We start from the raw sequence: 24,938 nt of genomic DNA, 5'->3' as shown, positions 1-24,938 counted from the left end.
GAGGGTTGAAGGGAAAAGAGGGCATTCGTGCTGGGTGGGATGATGTGAGTGTATCATTCCATCTCCCTACGCTCCCCGGCCCCCAATCAAGAGCATATTTGGAAAAATTTTAATCATCAACCAGGCAGTCATTGTACCATCATTGTTATATTATCATTCCATAAATTAAAGATTAGTGATGTGAATTTCAGAAGCTAGGAATTTCTATAATGTATTTCTAGTATAGTTTGTAAACTATGGGTCCCTGAGTCATCGTCTCTAAAAGGAAGACTTTGCTCCATAAAGTCTTTAAAATAGAAACCATTTGGAGTAGATGAAAGTTTGTATTGAAATATAGTAATTCCATCCATAGCTGATATGTGCTACTTCCTATCAGCATCTAAAGAAAGAAGAAGAGCATAGAAGCTGACAAGGCATTTTCCTGCTCTTCCTCGAGTGGGGTGTGTTGAAGAAATGAGACTGAAGTCTCTGATCCTTTTTACTACAGCAGGTTTCCATCCCCAGTACTCTCTCAAACATCGTGTTATTTATATCCTCTGATTCCTCTTAGTTTAGATGGAAAAGAAGCACTTAAAAGACTGCAGAGGTTCTTCAAGAAAGAAAAGGATAGATTTAAAACGAAGAAAAGCAAGTCAAAAGAAAATATAAGGTAAAAGGTCCCTTTTTATTTCTCTTTCCCAGAGAGTATTAGCAGTGCTGGCCTGGTTAGTTACACAGCTGATGGTCTCTATCCTGTTCTTCTAGTGAAGCGGTACCAGAAACTAAAACCAAAGGCCCTGGTTATCACCTACCACCTCCTTGCCAATATCTGAGTGAACTACACCCACAGATGCTAATGAGAAAGTGACAATGTCCCTTTTGAAAAAATTGATGAGAAAAGGCTGTGAACAAGGGTAGAGGGAAAGTCTTAATCAAACAAAGTCCAGGAAAGAAACTTTCCTCATCATCCTTGGCATAGATTCCTGTTGTTGTTACTGAGCATTATGTTATTAATTACATCCTATTATGCTGTCTCAGCCCTACAAGTTCCAGTGGTTTTATTTGTCTACACTTCCAAATTCTAATTTGCCTCTCTTGAGAGAGGCAGTGTGTGGAAAGGGAAGATGAATTTCTCAAAGTCTTAGACCTGGAAGGGACCCTCCAAGATCACCCTAGCTAATTACCAGTGGGAATTGGGAAGGTTAGAAATTCATGAGTAGGAGAAAGAAACAAGAAGCCTAGGTTCTGGATTCTAGTTTCAGCTTCTCTGTTTATTCAGTGTGCAACCATGGACAAATCACTTCCATTTTGCATTCATAGGGATCAAGTTTCTTCTTGCGTATAATAGGAGGGAGGAGGGAGACTGGGTGGTCTCTGGAGGTACTTCTCTCATATATATGTGTGTGTGTGTGTGTGTGTGTGTATGAGAGACACACACACACAAGAAAACATAGACATAGATCTGTATTTTATGAGGACAGAGGATGGTAAAATAATTTGACCCAGGTTATTACATATATTGACACGGAATTATGTTATTCTACCTTGAAGTTCTTTTCAATTATAAAACCTCAGAGTAACATGACTTTAAGTCTAATTTTCTGTTGGATGTAGATCTACCAAGAGATTTATATAGAATATGGGGTTTACAAATTGTAGTCCTGACCATGGAAGAAGAGGGAGTCTAGCTCCAGTGGCCAATGAGACCTAAAGGCAGCCCCCGACCTTAGCAGGTTAGATGTTTCTGACAAAAATTATTAGTGTGATACCTGCAGTCCCTTAAAAATTTCATCCAGGTGAGAATGCTGATGCGTGTTTTTTTGTTTTTTTTAAAAATAATATTTATTTATTTATTTTGGCTGCACAGGGTTTTAGTTGCAGCACGCAGGATCTTAGTTGCGGTAGGCATGAGGGATCTAGTTCCCCCGACCAGGGATTGAACCCGGGCCCACTGCATTGGGAGCGTGGAGTCTTACCCACTGGACCACCAGGGAAGTCCCAATGCTGACGTTTTTAAAATTCAAATGTTATTTCCTTTTTCTTAGAGCTATTCTTAGAACTGTAGGTGACTGCTTATGACTTTTAGAACACATATCCAATCCCTTTTCATTGCAAGTCAATACTTTTATGGCAGCCCCTTCCTACTCGTCCAGCTCCATCTCTCGCTCAGATTTGCTCTCATCACCAGCCCATTAACACATTCCCTCTTTGTATATGAGGGCCGTGGCGTTTCATGCCTCCTTGCTTTTGACCACGACATTCCGTTGGTCTGGAATGTACCTGCCCTTCTCCAACTTCCTTTGATTATCAAAGTTCTAGCCTTCCCTTAAAGTTTGGTCAAATATTATCCTTTCTGGGACGCATTCCATGAACCTTTCTACCCAAACCTGTATTACCGGTTTCTCTTCTATGTTTCTGTAACATCCTGTGCACATCTTGTAACATCTATTGATACTACTGAGAAACCCTTTTTCTTAGAGTCAGAGAATCAGGGTAAGAAGAGAAATCCATATACCTAATCCAACCCACTACACAAGCTTCTCTGCAGATTTCCTAAGAAGCCAAATCTCTATGCCTGCACACCTCTATAAAGAGAAATTCACTATGTGCAGGGGGAGATCTGCCATTTGTAGGAAGGTCTAAAAAGCCTTTTTTTCCCCTTAAATTTCGCCAAAATCTGCCTCTCTACCTTAATTTTTCAATTAATAGCATGGAGACATACCAAGGTAACAACAGAACTTTATTTATTTGTTTCTTTGTTTACCTTTTGTTGAGCCTTTTGATTGAGGGCTCCTCTCTGGAACATCAACTCTTAGTTTGTTGCGTTTTCTTCAGAAGGAGGTTGCAACCATGAAAATGTGACCTTTAAAAAGAGTTGGGGGCTTCCCTGGTGGCGCAGTGGTTGAGAGTCTGCCTGCCAATGCAGGGGACACGGGTTCGTGCCCCGGTCCGGGAAGATCCCACATGCCGCGGAGCGGCTGGGCCCGTGAGCCATGGCTGCTGAGCCTGCGCGTCCGGAGCCTGTGCTCCGCAATGGGAGAGGCCACAACAGTGAGAGGCACGCGTACCGCAAAAAAAAAAAAAAAAAAAAAAAAAAAAGAATTCGGGCTCTCAATCTTCTCTCTCTCTCTCACTCACACACACACACACACACACACACACACACACACACACACTCACAAACACACGCACACACTGCCTGTTAGGATAGTCCTTATTAAATGGCTTGATTTAGGCATAAATAAACCAAGAATTAAATGCCACGGGTCTTAGCTATGCTATGAGTTTTACATGGGAATTAAATGTTAAGCCTCTTCTCACTCCCTCTGTTCTGACTTCTTCTTTCAACAGGCCAAGCACTCCTCAGCCTGAGGGTCTCTTTGCTGTTTCCTCCCCTAGGAATGCTCTTACCCCAGATATCTAGCTGGGCTATTCTCTCACTATCTTCAGGCCTCTGCTTCAAAATCACCTTATCAGTGAAGCCTTCCCTGAACGTTCTCTGAAAAATGGCAAACCAGCTCTCACCTCCAGTCCCCCTCCCCCCTTACCCTGCTCTATTTTTAATTGCACTTATCTCCATAAATTTCCTTACATGACAGATCATAAATTTCCTTGTTTGTTTTCTGTCTGTCTCACTCTACTAGACTCCATGAGGGCAGGGATTTTGACTATTTTGTCCACTGCAGTATCTCCAACATAAAGTACAGTGCCTGGAAGGAAAAAAAAAAAAAAAAAAAAACAGTGCCTGCGATATAATAGGCACTCAATAAATATCTGTTGAATGAATAGATGACCTAAAGGAAGGAAATATCATTATAGATTTTTTTTTTGTGGCCTTGGTTTCTGTGTTTAAATAGGAGCTACCAGCACCCTGACCTAATTAAAATGGAGGAAGGGAACGGGTGTTAAGAAAGGCTCCCTTAAGCAAGGGACCGCTTGCTTAAGCCATGGCCCCAAGGATATGTGCTCACTAGATGTGGAGGGCAGGAAGTGCACTAAGGCTTCACATGTGTTCTCTCTAATCCTCACAATAACCCATGAGTTAGAAACTTGTTCCTCCATTTTACAGATGAAAAACTAAGGCTTTGAAAAGTTAAGTGGCTTGCCCAGGGTAAGTGGCTAAGTGGCGGAAGTGAGAGTCATATCAGCTCTGACTCTAGTGACCATGTATTTCTTCTACTGCGCCCTGCACATCACAGTCCTGGTCTCATAGACACCAACGGAAGGGATCACTGAGTATCAGCCCTGTCCCAGGCACATTCACTTAGGAAAGCTTGTCCCGTACAAAGGGAACTCTACAAGATAGGTGCTGGTATTCATTTTGGAAATGGAGAACTAAAGCTTCCATGAAGGTTAGTGCTGTTCCTTTGGTCAGCCCTTTATTATGTTATCACAGAGTGTTATATTAACTTACTTTTGGTGCCCCTCACTAAACCGCGAGCTACTTCAGGACAGAAACTGTGTCTAATCATTTTGTATACCCAGCACATGGGCCTGGCCCGTGATGAGTGTCCCCAGCATACCTGTAGGACTGAAATTAAATTAATTGCTTAAAATACATGGATTTTTTTCCTACCACATCATGCTTCCTTTCATGTAATCTTAACTGTGAGATATGAGGAAAACCAGATGATCTACCTAGCCAATGTCCTCTCCTACTAAGCACATTTACCATCTTCCATTTCCACCTAGCCTGGAATTCTCCCCTCAAGTCACCTCTTTGGTTAAACATAAACATAGTCAGGGTCCAGCGTCTCCAGATGGTTCTCTCTCACCATACTTACCCCACATTGAATTGGCATCGTGGAAGGTAGAAGGCAGAAACAGAATCCTGTGGCAGGGCTAAGGGACAGCCTGAGATTGTCTCGTTAGGAAAGGGGGTGTGGGTGGTCACTGGGGATAAATGAGCTCATTTACAAGAGAGGGGGAGGTGATCAGAACAAAGCTGCAGGAAAGGTTTGCTTCGTATCTTTCCCCCAAAGCATCTGTATCAAGAAACCTAGTCATCAATATGTTATTTGAGATGTATCAGCTAATATTTCTGAACATGGCTTTTTCCCTTAACCCTTTGTGTCTTTTGTCAATTAACAGTGCATTTTCCATTTCGCTGCCTGATTTAGGTAAGTGACATTCGCTTATTTGCTGGAACAAAATTATTCAGAACTGACATATTCACAGTCTGAGAAAGAGAAGTAGTAATCCTTCCTGCCTTCCATGTTTAATGAAAAATTGATACATCAAAATCAAAGACATTTTACACAATAGTAGTACTTACATTGGGGAAGATGAGTAACATTTCTCAAGTGCCTCCTATACGCCAGCCCTCTTAAAATCCGAGAAGTAGATGCATCTTCCCTTTTTAGGAAGGCTCTAGGACTCACATCCATACTTTAGTGACCTAGGATTTGTACTCAAGTCTCTGAATACGAAGCTCGTGCATTTTACATTATACCACATAACCTTCTGAAGGATTTAACAGCCAGCTCACTGGAATTAAGACATAGTAATTTGAACATGACCACTTTGCAGTACACATACTAACTGAATCAAGGATGGGTCATTGGAATACTTTTTGCTTTGCTATAAAAACAACAGTGCACAGATTAATACAGTGCCTGACACCTAGCGTGCTCGCTCTCAATCACGTTCAGTAAGTTGAATCTGTCGATGAGAGAGGGCCATGTGTTTTGTTGTTTGTCAGGTTTAGTTTATGGGCTCTAGCGATGGTGGCTACTTTGATTTTACTCTGACTTGACAATTCAAATGTATATTATATTCCACAAATATAAGTTTGCTGCACTAAATAACAAATAGTTACATAAACCTGGTATAATAACAGCTCTCCCAGGCTTCCATGGTGGCGCAGTGCTTAAGAATCTGCCTGCCAATGCAGGGGACATGGGTTTGAGCCCTGGTCCGGGAAGATCCCACGTGCCGCGGAGCAACTAAGCCCATAAGCCACAACTACTGAGCTTGCGTGCCACAACTAACTGAAGCCCGTGCGCCTAGAGCCCGTGCTCTGCAACGAGAAGGCACCGCAATGAGAAATCTGCACACCGCAATGAAGAGTAGCCCCTCCCCCGCCGCAACTAGAGAAAGCCTGTGTGCAACAATGAAGTCCCAACGCAGCCAAAAATAAAAAAAAATAAATAAAATAAAAAAATAACAGCTTTCCCAAAATATCCTCAGTCTATGTAAAAAAAAAAAAAAAAAAAAAAAAAAAAGTGAGAATAGGCACACATTGTACCCCATCCAAATATATGAATAACTGAATTGTGAATAATTATGCCAAAAGGTTTCTAACTAGTTCAAGTGGTGAGTCACTTGAATATTATGGAATTCTATGTAGAGCACCAAGGAATGTGAATATCCTAAACTGAAAACGTCTAATTATGATTATGTACTAAGTCAGATTCAATTTTATGCAAGCTTATTATAAAGAAGCAGTTGTCAGTGTTTTGAAATAAAAATCAGGGAAGAAAAATCAACATTAATGTTCTATTAAGTTTTTTTTTTCCCCTAGGAATTAAGCTCTCTCACTGCTCTAGCATTATAACATCTTTGTCCAGTTCCAGAATGATGGGAACCTAGTCTAAACATGATCCTTTCAGCAACTCATATTTTCTGGAAATCCACATGAAATCAAATTGATATAAATATTTATGCATGTGTTTGAGATACTAGGACATCTCACTATTTTTTATTCCTCAGTTGAACTTTTTCCCAAATGGATACTTGTTTTGTTCTTTGATCCTTTCTATATCCTATGATCAGATTTTGATAAAACAGGCATGGGGATGCACCTAGATAATTAAGTAATTGTGTATAATTTGGAAAGCTGGGGATTGTATAAACCATACCTAATAATAGACTATTTTGATCCTATCTTGACCCTAGAACTTAGGTCTCAGGAAGTTATTATCTATGATGATGTGGACATAAAAGAAAAAAAGTCAAAGTAAGTCAATTTACCGCATTGGTCATCCCTACTGATATTTAACCCATTTCCTGATGCTTTGTTAAATAGGGTCAGAGGGCCTCCCTTCAGATCCTTGGTTACTGGGTGAAAAGTCAAGTTGTGATATATTGCCCCCACTAGGAAGGAAAATAATGAGTAATGTAGATGACCTAACAGTGGTAGGTGATTCAAAACTCACTGGAGCTTTGTTTCTTTTTTTTTTTTTTTTTTTTTTTTTTGCGGTATGTGGGCCTCTCACTGTTGCGCCCTCTCCCGTTGCGGAGCACAGGCTCCGGACGCGCAGGCTCAACGACCATGGCTCACGGGCCCAGCCGCTCCGCGGCATGTGGGATCTTCCCGGACCGGGGCACGAACCCGCGTCCCCTGCATCAGCAGGCGGACTCTCAACCACTGCACCACCAGGGAAGCCCCTGGAGCTTTGTTTCTTACCTTTGAATCTATAGACTTGAAACTCATTTCAACATAACAAATACTTATTTAAATGCCTCCTGTGGAGGATGGCAAGCACTACCTGACAGAAGCTCTGTTCTCAAGGTCTAAATAACTAAAATCTATCAAAAAAGAGAAACCATCCTGAAACTCAATACCCTTATCTCTAGCTACTTATTATCTGTCCTTTCCCTCTCAACTAAATGGTTGAAAATAAAGGTCTCCTCTGCTCATCTTGGACCCATCTTTCCAAGCTCACTGCAACTGGGGTTCTGTTCCACCATGACAGTGGACTTGTTTTTGGTAAGGTGACTAATTTCTTTGTTAAATCCAGTGGATACATTTAAGTCCTTATTATACTTGGCTTCTCTGTAATATCTTAAATTGTTGATCATGCCATCCTTCAAAGGAAAAAAATATTAACTTTCCCCCAGGTTTCTATGTTACCATTATTTCTTATTCCTCATCTTTGGCTGTTGCCCCTCCTGTTTGATTGGTTCGTTTTGGTTTTGTGTGCATGTATGTGTTCTAATTCATTTCTTTAAAAAATGATGTGTTTCTCAGATTTCCTGTATCAGTTCTCTTCCCTTCTTCCTTTATATGTTCTTGAATGGTCTCATCTACATCTAGGGCTTTAATTATGATCACTATAGTAAAGATATCAAAATTTACACTTTTGAGGTCAGATTTCTCTCTTCCACTTTAATAAGCCCGCTAGATAACTCTGTTTGAAACTCAGAATTCCATAACTCATAATCTCAACTGTCCCCATCCAAATATGATCCCTTTCTTCTAATCTCTATGTTGGTGATTGTTTCAATAAACACACAGTTGCTCAAACCAAAACCCTAAGCATTCATTGTCCTTGACTCATCCTCCTCTGGTGCCCTGTACCCTCTTCTGTTTAAATAACTCTCAAAATGTTCCTGCTTCCCCATCCCCACTGCACAGCCACATGAAGGCACTCATTACTTCTCAGCTGGATTATTGCAATGACTTCCTGAATGGCCACCTCACCTCCACTTCAGTTTATTTTCCAAACTTTCTAAAGTACAAATAGGATCATGTCACAAAACCACCATTCACCAGCTTAAAAATGGTTAGTGGTTGTCCATTGCTCTCAAAATGAAATCCAAACTGCTTAAGAAGGCATAAAATTCATTATTGATCCAGCTCCTGGCAAACTCTCAGCCTCAGCTGTACTTCCCACTCACTCACCATTCCTGTGTTCCATCCATACTGTACATTTGGGTGTTCCTTGAACTCTTCAAGCTTTCCAGCATTTCTAAACCTTCACATTTGTTCCAACTTCTTCAATTCATTCAACAAATATTTACTGAGCATGTACTATATGCCAGACACTATGCTAAGTGTTGGTATAAAGCAGTGAGTGAAACAGATGTAATTCCTATTCCTTTCCGATTGGAGAGGCAGATAAATAAATTAATTTTAAAAATCTATAGGGCTTCCCTGGTGGTGCAGTGGTTGAGAGTCCGCCTGCCGATGCAGGGGACACGGGTTCGTGCCCCGGTCCGGGAAGATCCCACGTGCCGTGGGGCAGCTGGGCCCGTGGGGCGGCTGGGCCCATGGCCGCTGAGCCTGCACGTCCGGAGCCTGCGCTCCGCAATGGAAGAGACCGCAACAGTGAGAGGCCCGCGTACCGAGAAAAAAAAAAAATCTATAATTAAACATAGGGATTTGATTGCTTTGGATATTTTGAAAGAGAGTGGACATATGGTGTGTGTGTTGGAAGGAGACTGATAGTCATTTTAAAGTAGGTATCTGGGGAAGGCCTTTCCAAGGAGGTGAGAATTTAAGAACAAAAGAATTGTTCTGTCTGTAACACAGTTTGCCATGCTTTTTGCTTGGCTGACTATTTTATCCTTCATTATTTAAAACTGAAATCATATTTTGCTTTCCCCAGGAAGTCCTCTCTGAGTTTATCTATTTGGGTTAGGTCCCCCTTTTTATCAGAACATTCTTTTCATAGTTGTATTGTCTTATTTCTTGCCTGTCTCCTCCTCTAGACGGGAACTCCCTGAGGTAGGGGCTGTGGCTTTCTGATCTCTATCATGTGGCCTCATACCAAAACATAGTTTGTTAAATCAGATAACAAAGAAGGACCTGCCTCCAAAAAATGTGCAAAATAATTTGGAAGCTCAGAATAGGTAGAAATTTCCATTATTTAGGGGATCAGAAAAGTCTCTGTGCCAAGTTAAAGAAGCAAGGATAGGAAACATTTTGACAGTTGGAGATTGGGGTTGAGAGAGAGAGAGAGAAGTGGGGAAGGTTTGCTGGAGGGAGAGGGGTGGACAGCTGTGTAAATGGAAAACAAGTGTGTTTGGGAAGTTTCATTGGACCATAAGGCATGTGATCAAGAAAGTGGGTGTTACGAGCAGGAAATGCAATTTGGCAGGAGATGGAGAGGAGAGCCCTGGAATATAAAATTAGAGTTAAGAATGAATTCTTTCTTAAAAATAAATTATATATTTGTAAAAATGAAAATAAGAAACATGTAAGTTTAAAGCAAGATAAAACAAATTTCCCTCAACCCATAACTCAACTTCAGAACTAGAACATATCCAGTGCCTTGGTTTCTCTACCTTGTGCACATCCCTTGGTCTGTCTCATTGCCTTCCCCCAAGGTAAACACTCTCCTACATTTCCTGTCTTTCACTTCCTGTTCAAAACTGAAATACTGTTATCAAGCACAGGTGATAAAAATATATTGTTTCATTAGGGATTTTAACATTGTAAAAACGGTATGTTGTATATAGAATTCTGCAACTTCTTTTTTACTCAAAATCCATCCTTTTTTAAGCCACTATTAATTTATTCATTTTTACTGTTCTATAATATTCTATGTACATACCACAATTTATCCATTTTCTTGTGAGTACTGAGGTAGTTCCATGTTTTTTGCACTTTTGAACAATACCGCTACAAATATTCTTATTTATATGTATACTTAGAAGGGAAAATAATGCAAATTTTATAGGGAATGAAAATTCATAAGAAAATGCCAACTTGTTTTCCAAAGGAAAATAGGCAGAAGATATGAACAGGTCTTCTATAGAAAGACATGAGGGGTGAATAAACATATTAAAAGGGGTTCAACATTGTTAGTAATGAAGATAATGCAAATTAATACCACAATGAGATAGTATCTTATACCCAATAAATTGGCAAAAATTAAGAATTCTTTCTGTGTTGGTGAGAATGTGGATCAGTATTCCCTTTAAATACTGCTGGGAAGAGTGTAAATTGGTACAACCACTTTGGAAAATAAGCTGGCATTTTCTTATGAATTTGCATTCCCTGTAAAATTTGCATTTATTGTATTTTCCCTTCTAAGTATGCACGTGATTTATGATTGTTGCTTTCTATATCTTTAAAGAAATCTTTATCCCAAGATCATATGATATTCTCCCATATTTTCTTCTAAAACTGTTTAACTTTTTGGCTTTTACACATAAGCCTTAGATCTACCTGGAACTGATTTTGGCATTTTTAGTGAAGTAGAGATCCAGTTAAATTTTCCTCCATGTGGGTAAATGTTCTAGCATGATTAATTGCATAGCCCCTATTTTCCCCATTTCTACAATGCCATCTTTGTCATACTAAGTTTCCAAAAATCTGAAGATCTGTTTCCATGCTCTGTATTCTATTTGCCATTTTTTAAAAAACATCTTTATTGGAGTATAATTGCTTTACAATGTTGTGTTTGTTTCTGCTGTGTAACAAAGTGAATCAGCTATACATATACATATATCCCCATATCCCCTCCCTCTTGCATCTCCCTCCCACCCTCCCTATCCCACCCCTCTAGGTGGTCACAAAGCACTGAGCTGATCTCCCTGTGCTAATGCAGCTGCTTCCCACTAGCTATCTACTTTACCTTTGGTAGTGTATATGTGTCAATGCCACTCTCTCACTTCATCCCAGCTTACCCTTCCCCCTCCCCGTGTGTCATTTCTATCTTAATTGAATTGTGATCTGGAAGAGTAGTTGATATGGTGTTAGTACACTGAGGAAGTAGCTGATATCAGTACTTTGACATATTCTGTGACATGATTCATGCCTAGTATATGGTCAATTTTTATAAATGTTCCATGTGTACTTTAGAAAAATACGACTTCTCTAATTGTTTGATACAAGGATCAACTTATGTCCTCTAAATCAAATATTTGGCTTGGCCAAAAAGTTCATTCAGGTTTTTCTACTGTTATGGAAAAACCCAAACGACTTTTTTGGCCAACACAATGTGTGTTAATTCTCTTAAAATCGTTTATAGATTCATGGATTTTTAGATGCTTGATCCATTAATATATGAAAGAAGTGGGTTGAAATCTCACAGAAAGATGGTAGATTTGTCAGTTTCTTCCAAAAGTCTATCATTTTTTTCTTTATATATATTTTTTCTTTTTTCTATATTTTATATATATATTTTTTTCTTTATATCTTTATATATATTCTAAGGCTCTTTTATTAGTTGCATACAAAATTTTAAATATCTTCTGGTGAATTAAATGTTTCTTTTTAGGTTGCAGCCATCTCCATTCCCCCTAATATCAACACTATTAATAATAAAAATAATACTTATGTAGGTCTTACTGTGAGTCAGTCACTGTTTTTAGATTTAACATGTATTAACTCATTCAATCTTCACAATTGTGAAGTAGATACTATTATTATACAAATTTTGTAGAAGAGAGGTTGAGACACAGAGGTGAAGTTATTTGCCCAAGCTCATAGCGCCAGTAAGTGGTAGAACCAGGATTCAAACCCCAGCAACTAGACTCCCAAACCATTCTCTTTACTACAACACTAAGCTAATTTCCTAGTGATGCTTTGTCTTAAAGTCTAATTTGCCCAATCTTATACCTACCTGACCTTTCTTTTAGTTAGTATTTCCCTAGTATACATTTTTCATCCTTTTTCTGCTTTCCATATTCTTGTTCAATATGTCTTATATAAATAGCATAGAGCTGAACTGGCTTTTAAAAATATCTAACATGACGATATGTCTTAACTCCTACCTTGCCCTAATGTAAAGTTTAATCTTCTGAAATATTGTGGTGCTGATACCATTTTCCTCAGGACAGACTTGTCTTCTGTGCTTGCATACTGCTTACTGCTCTGTCTGGTTTATTTGCTGGGGGCTATTAAGGTATAGCGTACAGGACTTAATCTAAGTGTAAAGTGTGGCAATTTGTTAAAACAAACCAAAAAAACCTTTATCCAGGATCTAGCAGTTTTGTACTGGGAGGGCCCTATCAGAAAATTCTTTTGCCCTACTGCCAAATAAGGAAGTCCAGAACTGTGGGCAAGAGGACAATGTAATCAGAGCCACACTTCAGGAAGAGTAACTAGACCTAGACCCTCTGCAGAGTGCTTTGAAGGGAAGGTCGGAAGTAGAACATTTGTTAGAATATTGTAAAGGTGCTCAGATGAAAGATGATCACAATGTGTTTTGGGGTGGTGAAAAAAATGAAGAAGATATTTTAAGATTAAATGATATTTACCAAGTCACTTAACCCTATCAAAATCTGACCAATTTCTTTTTCATGGGATAGAGTAAATCTTCTGTAGTCTGGCCTCAGAGAAATCAATTATTAAAGACATTTGTAGCAGATGGAACACTGATGGAAAATAGCAGAACTGGGGATAGGAAGGGAGATGGAAGATGATATCTGAGTTCTTGTCAGCTTGGCTAGTTTGCATGTCATGTCCTGGTACGTATTAGGTTGAAGAGATGCCTAAACAATTCTGGATTAAATTGTTGCTAGACAATCCGGACCTCTGATTTTCATTTGCTTCTGTTCATTAGAATTTCCCCTAGAGTCAGCAAGGGAAGGAAGAAGAGGGGAATCTTGAAAAAGACACTGGAACAGCGTCTACCACCTGGTCCCAGTGGGCCCTATGGCATGTCATGTTACTTCTCTGAATCTTAGTTTCTTAACCTGTGATATGGCAAAAAAACAATCCTCATCCTGCCAAATTAATTAAGCTCTCTAACTAGATCCCTATAAAAGCTAAAATAAGTTGACAAAGAGTTGACTGTAATGGTCACATGGTTAGCATGGGTAAAAATTAGTATGACTTTTCTGAAAATAATATGTGGTTTTATAATCATTAAAGAAAATAAACTGTTAAGCAGGCATTTGCTTTGCCTGTTCCCTGCCCTCACAGCTATAGCTCCTGCCTAAGAAGTCCATGCACAAGTTCTCATTAAACACTTGCTCTGTGCCTAGCACTGTGCTGAGCTTGTGGTAGGTATATCTGGAATGTGTGTGTCTGGATCCCATCTTTTGGGAACCTAAAGTGAAGAGATAAAATGAGTGAACATCAGACAATTAGAAAAGAAGTAACTGCTGAGCTCCTTGTTATAGACTCCAAAGGCAACAGACATTGAGAAAAGAGAGTGATCGGAGATCCCTAGACGAGTCCTGGAAGTCTTCTTAAAAGCTTTCCCTAAGCTGCATCTTTCTTTTTTATTGAAGTACAGTTGATTTACAATATTGTGTTAGTTTCAGGTGTACAACACACTGATCCAGTTATTTTTTGATTATACTCCATTATGTTGTTATAATATTGAATATAATTTCTTGTGCTGTACAGTAAATCCTTGCTGCTTATCTATTTTATGTATAGTAGTTTGTACCTGTTAAACCCATATTCCTAGGCTTTATCTTTAATGCTGGTCAGATGCTGAGTCCCTGATATTCTGTTGGACCTCGTGACCATAATCTGAAGGGAATTGTGACACAATGTCACTGAAAAAATTTTAAATTCCTCTGACGTAATATGCTTGTGGTTATAATTTATCCAGTGAAAAGTTGTGTTCTGATGTGCAGACACCATAGACATACAGACGGTTGATAGAGGAGGGGCCAGTTTTGCTCCCATCAATGATGAACATATTGGTTACTTTGTCATACCAGCAAAGTAAAGTTTTAAAGCAGCAGGCATGATGAAAGACCATAGACTTTGGAGTCAAACACACTTGGATTCAAAGCCACTGGGTTCAAAGCCACTATTTCTGTGACCATAGTAAGTTACCTAGATCATCTCTTTCCCCCTTTGTAAAACTTTATGAAAGACTACTTTAAAGGACTGTTGTAATACTTCCTATAAAAACCACATTAGTTAACATATGTAAAATGCCTAGCATAAGACTTGACACATAGGGGCTCAAAACATATTAGTTCTTTCTATAATACCCTCTCTCCTCTCTGCATCCTTTTCTGCTAATGCTAAATACTAGTTGGATTAGTCTTGTTCCACAGTTAAAGTCCATTTTATCATTCACGTTTTAGAGGTGAAGAAACTGAGGCTCAGAAAGGAGAGGAAGTGTGATTATAAGCAGGTTGATTTCTTGCTTCTGGCTTCAATTTTTTTTTTAATTTAAGTTTTATTTTATATTGGAGTATAGTTGATTTACAATGTTGTATTAGTTTCAGGTGTACAGCAAAGTGATTCAGTTATACATATACATATATCCATTCTTTTTCAGATTCTGGCTTCAAATTTGGATTGCCACAGATCAGGCGTTGGCAAGCCATGGCCTGGGGGCCAAATATGGCCGGCCACTTGTTATTGTAAATACAGTCGCAATAGCAGAGTTGTTACCATAGAGATGGCATGTCGCAATAGCAGAGTTGAGTAGTTACCATAGAGATGGCATGGCTTGCAAAGCCTAAAATATTGACGCTCTGGCCTTGCCATAGATTATCAAAATATACTTCTAGATGACTTTTTAATTTTTAATTTTTTGGTAAAACACAGTTTCCCAGAAAGTACTGATTGTTCCATAAGGGTTTTAGCTCAATCTTAATTTACTTGCTCCAAATATTTTTCTTCTCAGTGATGAAGATAAACTAAAGACTTGGAAGCCCAAGTTTTTGATATCAAAGGGAAAAAAAGAGAAAAATGGTGCTAAAGAATCAGAAAGGTAAGCACAAAAGTACACTTAAATTACAGCTTATCTGCTGCGATTTATACCTCTTACTAGCTGTGTGGCCTTGGGCAGGCCATTAAATTTGACTTTCAGGTTCCTCATCTACAGAATGAGAATATTAACACCTACATTATAGTACAACTGAGAGGATTAAAAGGGAAAAAGAATGTGAAAATGTAAAGTGTCACACACATTTATCTTTATCATTCCTGCTTTTGGTGGACAGGGAGCAAGAGAAGAATTCTAGTCACTCCTTATCAAATGATGAAAAATTTCCAGTCTTCCTTTGGGCAGTAGGAACTTCTCCCCAGTAGGACAGAACTTAAATAATACACCAATTAGTACTTAAATGATGCTTTGAGAAGAGAAACTAGGTATCATATAGTAAGACTGATTTCCCTAAAATACAATATAATTCTAGTTATCACTACATTAGTGTTAGAAATAAAAATGAATGTTTTATTGATTCAAGATCTCACCTTTATTCATGTGATTCAAATTCCCAGTTGGCTTGGTGGGGTGGTGATGTTTTTTACTATCTCTGATGGTCACTTAGTGCTCTGTGCTTCAGTCTGCTCAGTTGCTGGGATATGGGGCAGGAGCTGAGGCACTTTGTTTAACAAGTGTCTTGGGGAAATCCTTGTCTAAACGGTCATTGAGCTGGGAACACTGCATGGTCTGTCTGCTCTGGGAAATCTGTCTAGAAAAGTCCTACATGGGCACCCCAAAAGAAATCAGACATCAGTCTATACCAAATTTAAACTCAGAGGATGGCATAGGATGGCCCTTCCCTTAAGTTTGTTTTCTTTAAGTTTAGACTGGATGTAATTTATTTTTCCCAAGTTGGAAAGATGTATTCCTTAGACAAGAAGAGCATCTTTCTACCTTAAACTTCACACTTCTACTTTTGCGTAGCATAATGTAACAGAATTCCAAGAGATGAAATAACAGTGAAATTGTTTACCTTCCCCACCCCAAAAAAAGCTTTCTAGTATTTTAATGTCTATACCTAAGTCTTTTTAGGAAACAATCTTCTCGTGCTTTTTTATTTCTTACAACAAACTGATATAATGGTTTACTTTTTTTCTCAACTGAGTAAATTTGAAAATGCAATATTGAGTCTATTATTATTCCTGTAAATTGATGTATCAATTTTCTGTGTTCTTTGTTCCTTTTTAAATGGTTTCTACCATAACTTACTCTACCAATAAGAATTACTTTCTATATTAGTGCAACCCTTTTATTATTCCTTTATTAATCAAAGATGATGACCAGTTTTCAGAGAAGTCTGGGGAAGGGTATCCCTGGTATAAAGGCATAGAAATGACAGCCCACCTTCCAAGATGTTCCATGTAGACTTTGAATGTATATGGAAAAGGGCAGCTGGAAAGGTAGGTTGGGGCCAGATTATAAAATGCCCTGTGTACCACACTAAGGAATTTGACTTTATCTTATAGGCAGTAGACACAGATTGAAAGAGAGTGACATGATCAATTAAATTTTAGAAAGATGACTCTGGAGGAAGGTATGCAGATAGATTTGAGGAAGGAGAGGCAACAGGAAGATGGTATAAAATTAAACACATAAAATTATATCTGGATTTATCCTGAAACAGAATGAGTTTATGGCTTTGGAAGCTTAGAGTTTTATTATAATACACTTCACTCTACCTGCATATTTCTGCCTGCTTATCTCCCAGGAATTTCTTCAAAACCAAGAAGCAAAACTTAGAAAAGAACAGAATGGAAAGAGAAGAAAAATGTTTTAGAGAAAGATTCAAGGTACGTTCTCCTCTGAAAGTAAAAATTAACAATAAGAGGAATTTCTGTTTTTAAAGATTCTGTAAGTGTGTTGCACGTCTGCCTCACTGGGATTGACATGATCTTTGATTAAACATCTGATATGTTAATTTTTTCCTGATACACTTCTATATTATCATGCCTTCGTACATGCTATTTCCTCTGCCTGGAAAAACTGCTAAGTCATTCTTTAAGGCTCTGTTCAAATGTCACCCACACTTCCCTAACTCAACCAGGCAAAGTTACTCCCTCAGCACATTTCATACATCTATTATACAGTATCCGTTATAACACTGATCAGGGATATTACTGTGTGTGTGTGTCTGTGTGTGTGTGTCTGTGTGTGTGTGTGTGTGTGTGTGTATTCTGAACTAAAGTCTCGAGTCCCTTCTGAAGAAGAGATTTTTGTCTTGTTCAAGTTTTCCCTCCAGCTCCCAACATAAAAATGGTCACACTAAATGATTAAAAACTTCTTTCATTTAGAGTCCATGGAGCATTTTTCTATAATGGCAAGGTTCAAACACTCCTCCCTTTTGATTTCATATACTGTCACAGTGAGAATTTATTAATTTTAAGAAACATACATTGAACACCTTCCATGTACCAGACATTGGATTGAGAGAAAGTATGCATCCTGCTCATGGAATCTGTCCAAATTACTACTTTGCCTAAAATCTTTCAAAAGTTCCCCATTGCCAAATAGATAAAGATTAGGTTTTCTTAACATGAGATATAAAGCCGTTCATGTCATGACCTTTGCTTGTCTTTCTGGTTTTATTTCCTGCCATTCTTCACCTTGCACTTTGTGCCTTGGCCACAGATTGTTCATAGTTCTGTTTCTTGAATGAACGTACACCTTTATCCTTGCCCTGCTATTTCCTTCCTCTAGGCATTTATCTGGTCCGTTCCAACTGTCTGGTGTACCCTTGCTACTTTTCTCCATCTGACCAAATCGAGGCATCTCCTCTAGGAACCCACACTTCCTGATTAAAGAAACTACATACCTATATACCTGAGCAAACCTCTAGCTTATCACAAAACATTAGCATTATTGCAATTACATGTTCACCAATTAAACTATGAGCTCCTGGAGGACAAGGGTATATTATCTATCCCTATATCCATACACAGAGCAGAATAGGAGTACCTAACACTGTGTAAATATCCAAAAACGTTTTTGGACTGAACATAGGAACATATACAAATCCCTCATAATCATTAATAAATTCTGCTTGGACCAAAGCTGATTAGGGTTACTATATCTGGGAATTGTGATATGAAATGATTTACTGCAAACTGTGACGTTATTTGATTAGCTGAAAAACAAGTGTGTAACAATTACTTGTTGAAAGGACCCTACGTTCCATCTAGTGCCCCCCACTGTAGCTGGGACACTCTGTGACACTCTCATATGGGACAGAAATCCCCATTCTCATATGTACGTGAGTCTATTCTTCCTAATCACCTATGATGAGTTTCCCTGATATATCTTTAGAAAAACTATACAGTTTCAATAAGTTTTATTCAGCTCAAATCACAAAATATTGGGTGCCCCATTTGTACCAGGCATTGAGGGTACAAGGATGGATAAAACTGTTTTCCATTTTCAATGTATGAGACAGCATGTTAATCAGAATCCACAATAGGGGTATATACAAAGTGCAGTTAAAATAGTAAATTATACATGGCAGTCATGAAAGTCTTCACAAAAGGTACCTAAGAAAGAAGAGTAGTTCAGGCAGAGAAAACAGTAGGAGCAATGGCATGGACATATGTAAGGTACACGGCACATTCAGGCTTATCACATAGCTTGATGTGGCTTCAATAAAGGGGGACAGAAACGGGGGGACGGGGAATGACGGTAGGCAAAGGACTCTGAATGTCAAACTAAGAAATGTGGATCTTACCCTGAATGAAGAGTTTCTAGGACTTTATAAGAAAAGAAGGTGACCACCTAATCAGGTTTACATTTTAAGAAATCACTGTGCATTCACAGTGAACAATGGCCTGGAAAGGGTAAGATCACTCTGTTAGGCAAAAGAAAAATTTTGTGGATTAGATCCCATTTGGTATAGGTTAATCATAATTTATCATCCAAATTCAGGACACTTCTGAGAGTGGAAGGAGGCACACTTAATCACAGTAAGTATTTATAAATAGAGACATTAACTATAAGTAGAGACTATCCCAAGCAAAGGAAGATGTTTGGCCACCCTAATTTGGTGAAGCGGACATCTGTAAATATAAGCTACATATTCTGGAACTATTATTTTCCAGTCAATGGATTTCAGTTACATTAGAAGGTGGTGTACCTGTTGATGTACGGGTTGGCTAGTTTACCACACAGAAAAAAAACCCCCTGAGGTCAGAAATCAAATTCCTCAGTTTTTTCCACAAATGCTCGTCTTTAACCACCAAGGGAGAGTGGGAATTGCCCCACACATCTTTAAAATGTGTGTGCTACAGCTGTATGTATATAAGAATATATGAGCCCACCAGAGAGGAAGGGTAGAAAGAACAGCTAGAAATGCTGTGTGTAAGAAAGAATTATAAACTCTAAAGCACTACACAAAGAAAGAGGTTTTTCTCTTTCCCTCTTTTTTTTTTTCTTTTTTAACTTGTCCTTTCCCAGGTTTGGTGGTGACTTTATTACTGCAACAGTGAACGTACCATTCATGGTACTTAATTTATACCAATGTTAACACCTTCTCACTCACCAGAATTCATTCTAGTACAATTAGATAATGGGTGTGAAAACACTTTGAAAATATGTAACAATATGTAACAAACAAATGTAAGAAAGATTGTGATAATAATAAATGTACCATTATTTCCTTAAATAACTTTTCTTTCCCTGAATATCTTGCTATTATTTTCTGTGCCTTAGTCATTAGTTAACTAATTAATATCTAGCATCTTGAGTTTATTTTGAGGTTAGTATAGTATGTCTTCCGTTAATTTTGTTACAATGAAAAACTATGCAAGCACATTCCGATTAGGAATTTCTCCTTTCAGTATGACAAAGAAATTACTGTCATGAACACAGCAGTGGCATGTTCCAATAATTCAAGAAATGGAATATTCGACTTGCCAATAACCCCTGGAGAAGAACTGGAAGTCATTGATATCACTGAAGAAAATCTAGTGATATGTCGCAATTCTAAAGGCAAATGTAAGTTACTGGCTTATTGCCCATAAGATTTCAATCACTGTTTTTTAAAAAAACCTCAAAGCATTATAACTTTCAGATTAGTAATAGTGATTTTTATTTCTATAGATGGATATGTGCTAATTGAACATCTAGATTTCAAGTAAGTGGTTTGATTTTATACTTTAAATAATAAATTCTAAATACATAATACATTATTATGTCTATAAGTCTCAAGGAAAGACTATTTCATATATTTAAATTCAGGAAAAGTTTTTCAATATGCAATGCCCTATTCTGTAAGGATTACTTGGAAGAGACTATTTTTGTGTCTGCCGCTCCTGAGGTTATCAAACTTCTCTACGGAGCATATTTATAAACATTTTAAAGGAGCATAAAAATATTAAACTGGGGACTTCCCTGGTGGCGCAGTGGTTGAGAGTCTGCCTGCCGATGAAGGGGATGCGTGTTCATACCCCGGTCTGGGAGGATGCGACATGCCGCGGAGCGGCTGGGCCCGTGAGCCATGGCCGCTGGGCCTGCGCATCCGGAGCCTGTGCTTCGCGGCGGGAGAGGCCACAACGGTGAGAGGCCCGCGTAACGAAAAAAAAAAAAAATTAAACTGGATAAAAAATTCCCCTGAAATCTCCTACTCACTATTCCATGGACCTGTATTTCAAAATGTTTGTCTATTTTTCTTTTTTCTCAGGCATGAAGTTTAGTCACCTTAGGAAGATCAAGATCAAATGGTACAGCCTGCACAAGTGAGAACTCGTTCTAAGGTCTCAGTCCTGCCTCACATCAGTTTACGTGTCAGCATGAGATGGTGGAATCTGTGGAAACTTTCATCAGGAATTTAGAGGAGAAAAACAAACCCTCCACATTTAGATGCAGATTTTGCTCCTAAGCAGTTATCTTTCAATGTCTATTTCAGTATCTATTTCACTGCTGGCTCAAGAGAATGTGAAACAGTGTGTGTTGGCATTCCAGCACTTGTTTAATGAGCCATGTCCAAAGTCAGAAATCACGCCTTATGGCACCTAGCCAGTTGTGCAGATGGTTAGTTTGCTTCTAATGCTTCTAATGTTAGTACGCGAGTGTTTATAATTTCTAGACGATGTTGTGCGTTTAAATTGGGTGTAATTTAATTCTGAAAAGTAAATAGTATAACCAACATCTTTTAAATACTCCAATTTAAGGTATCATCTCAAAGCAGAACATTTATATACCAACTTTGTCACAAAACTAAAATCAGACAAATGCTGCCCAAAATTGGTTTCTTTGGGAATAGTATGCTGAAAAGTAGTTTTTTCCTAAATTCACCCAACATTTTGAGAATTGCCTAAATATATTTAATAAAATTTAAATAATATATATGCTGTATCAGTTTAAAATAACCATTTTACTTATTTTAAACAACAGAATATTATTTTGTTTATGCCCAAATTATCTATTAAAATAATTCATAGGTATTTTTACTTACAGAAAGTAAAGAAACATAAATAATCTGAGCCATAAATAACATTCTATTTTTCAGATGATGTACACTGCCTGTTAGGGTGATTCTGCCCTTCAAGGGTATATGATCTGTGGCTTCATCCTTTATACTGTGAGACTATTTTTTAAGCTTCTATGTTCTTTTATCTTCTTTTTCTTGTTCCAAATGGCACGTGTCAATAAAGGCCAAGCTTATTCTAGAAGACAGGGATCAAAAGTATTCATAAAGTTTAGAGAGGAAGATAGGTACAGAGATTATTACAAATAACAATTATAACACACAACATACAGGTGACACTGAAGCTTGGCCTTTAAACACATATATTTGTTAGACAAGACACAGAGATGGAAAAAAATCCATGCTCTGCCTGGTGACCAGGAAGAAATTCAAGGTAAAAGGACTACAGTGTATCTGATAGCAAATGGCAAGTGCTAGAATGGAGTAAGTCAGGGCTAGAATGTGACAGAGTTCACTTGGACTTTTTTTCCTTTAGAGAGTAGGAAGCATTCAAAGGTCTTAAGCAGGAAGACAATGCCAGGTGTCCGGAGAAAAAAGGAAAAAAAAAATCATGGCAATATGGGTGAAAGATTATGGATGACAGATTGGAACGAGAGGAGACTAGTTAATTTTGCAATATTTGAGGCGTTAAGACTACTAGACCTTCAGACAGCAGCAACAGAAATATATCGTTTCAGGAGCCCCATTAGAGGTAGAAATGAGAGAGAAAAGGAATTAGGAAGTGACACTGAGATTTCTGGGAGATGAGATTAAGGCTGGCACCAAAGAAAGACTTACTTAGAATATATTTTTGCTTGGACCCCGCCCCCCGGATTGAATTTACTTCTCAGTGAGAGGCCGGGCAACCGGGCAACAGCAGCCCTCTCCCACACTGTGGGCACGGTAGAGGAGGAGGACATGGGACAGGTATGGCCCATGGGCAAAGCCAGAGGGAGTACCGGGCTATGTTGAGCAGACACCATTCCTGCAATAATCCTGTACAAACGAGGATCAAAACCCACATAGCCCACTTGCCACCGCACCAAAACATGAAGTATCTTAAATCCTGAGGTGGCAGGGGGACTACATTTTACCTGACATAGGTTTGTCCCATGCACATTCCATCGCATCACATGGCCTCTTATTCTAATTCCATGACTCAGCTCTGCATCTCCATTTCCTCATCAGTAAAGCAGGGCTAATAACACTCACCTTGTCTACTTCTCAGGGTTGTTGTCAGGCTGTAATGTAATAATATAAATAAAAGTGTCCTAAAATCCTTAATACAAAATACTAAGTGTTGTTATTTTTAGTACCTGGCCTTTTCTGAAGTTGGAAGATGCTGAACACAAAAACAGGTTTTTGAAATTCAAAGGCTAAGACTTGAAAGAATGGCTAGGATGTAATAATTTTACACAGATATACTTAACAGGCTTTTGAAACTGAACACTTTTCTATGTTTTTTGAAGTATAAACCATTTGGTCTAACATAAACTAGTACCTAATTACTATTTATTGATATGGAATACACTTTTTAGGACGAACATTCCATCCACATCGAAGTAGTTGTTTCTGTTTCGCTATCAGCCACATTTCTTCCATTCTTTAAATCACGGCACTGAAACTAAACTTCATACACTATTAATCTACAAGGTTCTTTAATGTAAACATTATAACTAAAGTTTCAGTAATGTCTCAAGCAAATGTCATCTGTCTCCTAGAAACCCTCATCTAGCAGAACATTTCAATGGAAAAACGAGTGTCTATTTTACTGTTTAATTTTGCATAAAAAGAAAGAAATCATTAAAGATGAGAACACTCTGTTGGATAAAAGACAGCTTACAAAGGGACTTGACCCTAACAGAGGCTTCCACTGGGCCTCTCATTCATTTATAGGCTGGGCCACTAGCAACCTGTTAACATGCACCACCAAAGCTGTCCCTTCCTCCTTCTGAGTACCTCTGACACACTTGGTCTTCCAAGTCGACATAGCTTTCTCTTGAGCAGGGCCTCTCCCGCACATGTTCAGAACTTTTAAAACATAGATTCTGAGGGGAAGAAGAGGAAGGGCAAAAAGTCAATATATAATGGCAAATTCCTAAGAAGTGGTTGTTTCTGGGTAACAGGGTTTGGATGATTTTTTTCAGCTTCTTCAAACTTCCTGTACTCAGATTTCCTACGATAAGCATGTATTACCCATACAATTTAGGAAATAAAGGAAAAAAAGTATTCACTAATAAAAACAAATCTGTTCTTCTAAGTTTGGATAAAGCAAATTGAAATCTTATATAGCTTGACTTTGATGTGTTTTTAATGAGAGCTAGCATATATTTTTCAAAAAGTTGCTTTTAGATATATAAATAAATATGGGAGGTGACCATCATAAGCACATAGGACCACAGCTACATTGCTTGTTCTCTATTCTCAACAGCCTTCAGTGTAAAATTTTGTTGTAAACCTGAGGTCTTCTATGGTAAGCAGAATTTTGGCCTCCGTGATCTCCGTGTCCTGGTTTTAATACCTGTAAATATGTTAATGTGACTTGGAAAAAAGGGACTTTTTATAGATGAAATTGTTTGCTACCCAGCTGGCCTTAAATAGGAAGGTTATGGAAGTGAGCCCTATTTAATAGCATGGGCCCTTACAATCAGAAGAGGAAGGCAGAAGAGTCAGCCAGTTAGAGATGCAGTGAAGAAGAGGCAGGTGACATTTGAAGCATAAGCCCCCTGTCACTGGCTTTGAAGGTGAAGGGAGCCATGGACCAGAGAATGATGCTGGTCTCTAGAAGCTACAAGCCAAACCCAGAAAGGAAATGGGACTGCAATCCCACAGCAGCACAGAACTAAATTCACCACCAACTTGAATGCGCTTTGAAACAGACTCTGCCCCAGAACTATGCCCTACCAATGCTTTGGTTTTCAGCCTGTGTAACTTGATGCAGAAACACCAGCTAAGCCCACCGAACTTCTGACTTACAGACCTGTAAGACAATAAATTTGTGTTGTTTAAGTCACTAAGTTTGTAGTAACTTCTTATGGCAGCAATAGGAAACTAATACAATGGCTGAAGTTAGAAACTACAGTGTACAACAAGGAAGACAAACGTGGGCAGAGATGGTATGGAATCTCCAAGGAATCACAGGAAGCAAA

General features: G+C 38.5%; 1 protein-coding gene across 1 annotated transcript in view; it reads left to right on the top strand.

Annotated features, from left to right (window-relative positions):
* FYB2 (FYN binding protein 2) overlaps positions 1-22,419 on the top strand; it is a 134,047-nt gene extending 111,628 nt beyond the window's left edge. The window contains exons 13-20 of the mRNA XM_060022719.1: positions 551-649; positions 5,071-5,099; positions 6,877-6,937; positions 15,255-15,341; positions 17,047-17,128; positions 20,162-20,318; positions 20,424-20,457; positions 21,004-22,419. Coding sequence (XP_059878702.1) covers positions 551-649; positions 5,071-5,099; positions 6,877-6,937; positions 15,255-15,341; positions 17,047-17,128; positions 20,162-20,318; positions 20,424-20,457; positions 21,004-21,016 — 562 coding nt within the window. The 3' untranslated portion in view covers positions 21,017-22,419. The remainder of the gene's footprint in view (positions 1-550; positions 650-5,070; positions 5,100-6,876; positions 6,938-15,254; positions 15,342-17,046; positions 17,129-20,161; positions 20,319-20,423; positions 20,458-21,003) is intronic.
* Positions 22,420-24,938: the final 2,519 nt, after the last annotated feature.

The sequence above is a fragment of the Delphinus delphis genome, chromosome 1, assembly GCF_949987515.2.
Source record: "Delphinus delphis chromosome 1, mDelDel1.2, whole genome shotgun sequence".
NCBI lineage: Eukaryota > Metazoa > Chordata > Mammalia > Artiodactyla > Delphinidae > Delphinus > Delphinus delphis.
This window is presented reverse-complemented; position numbering and strand designations above follow the sequence as displayed.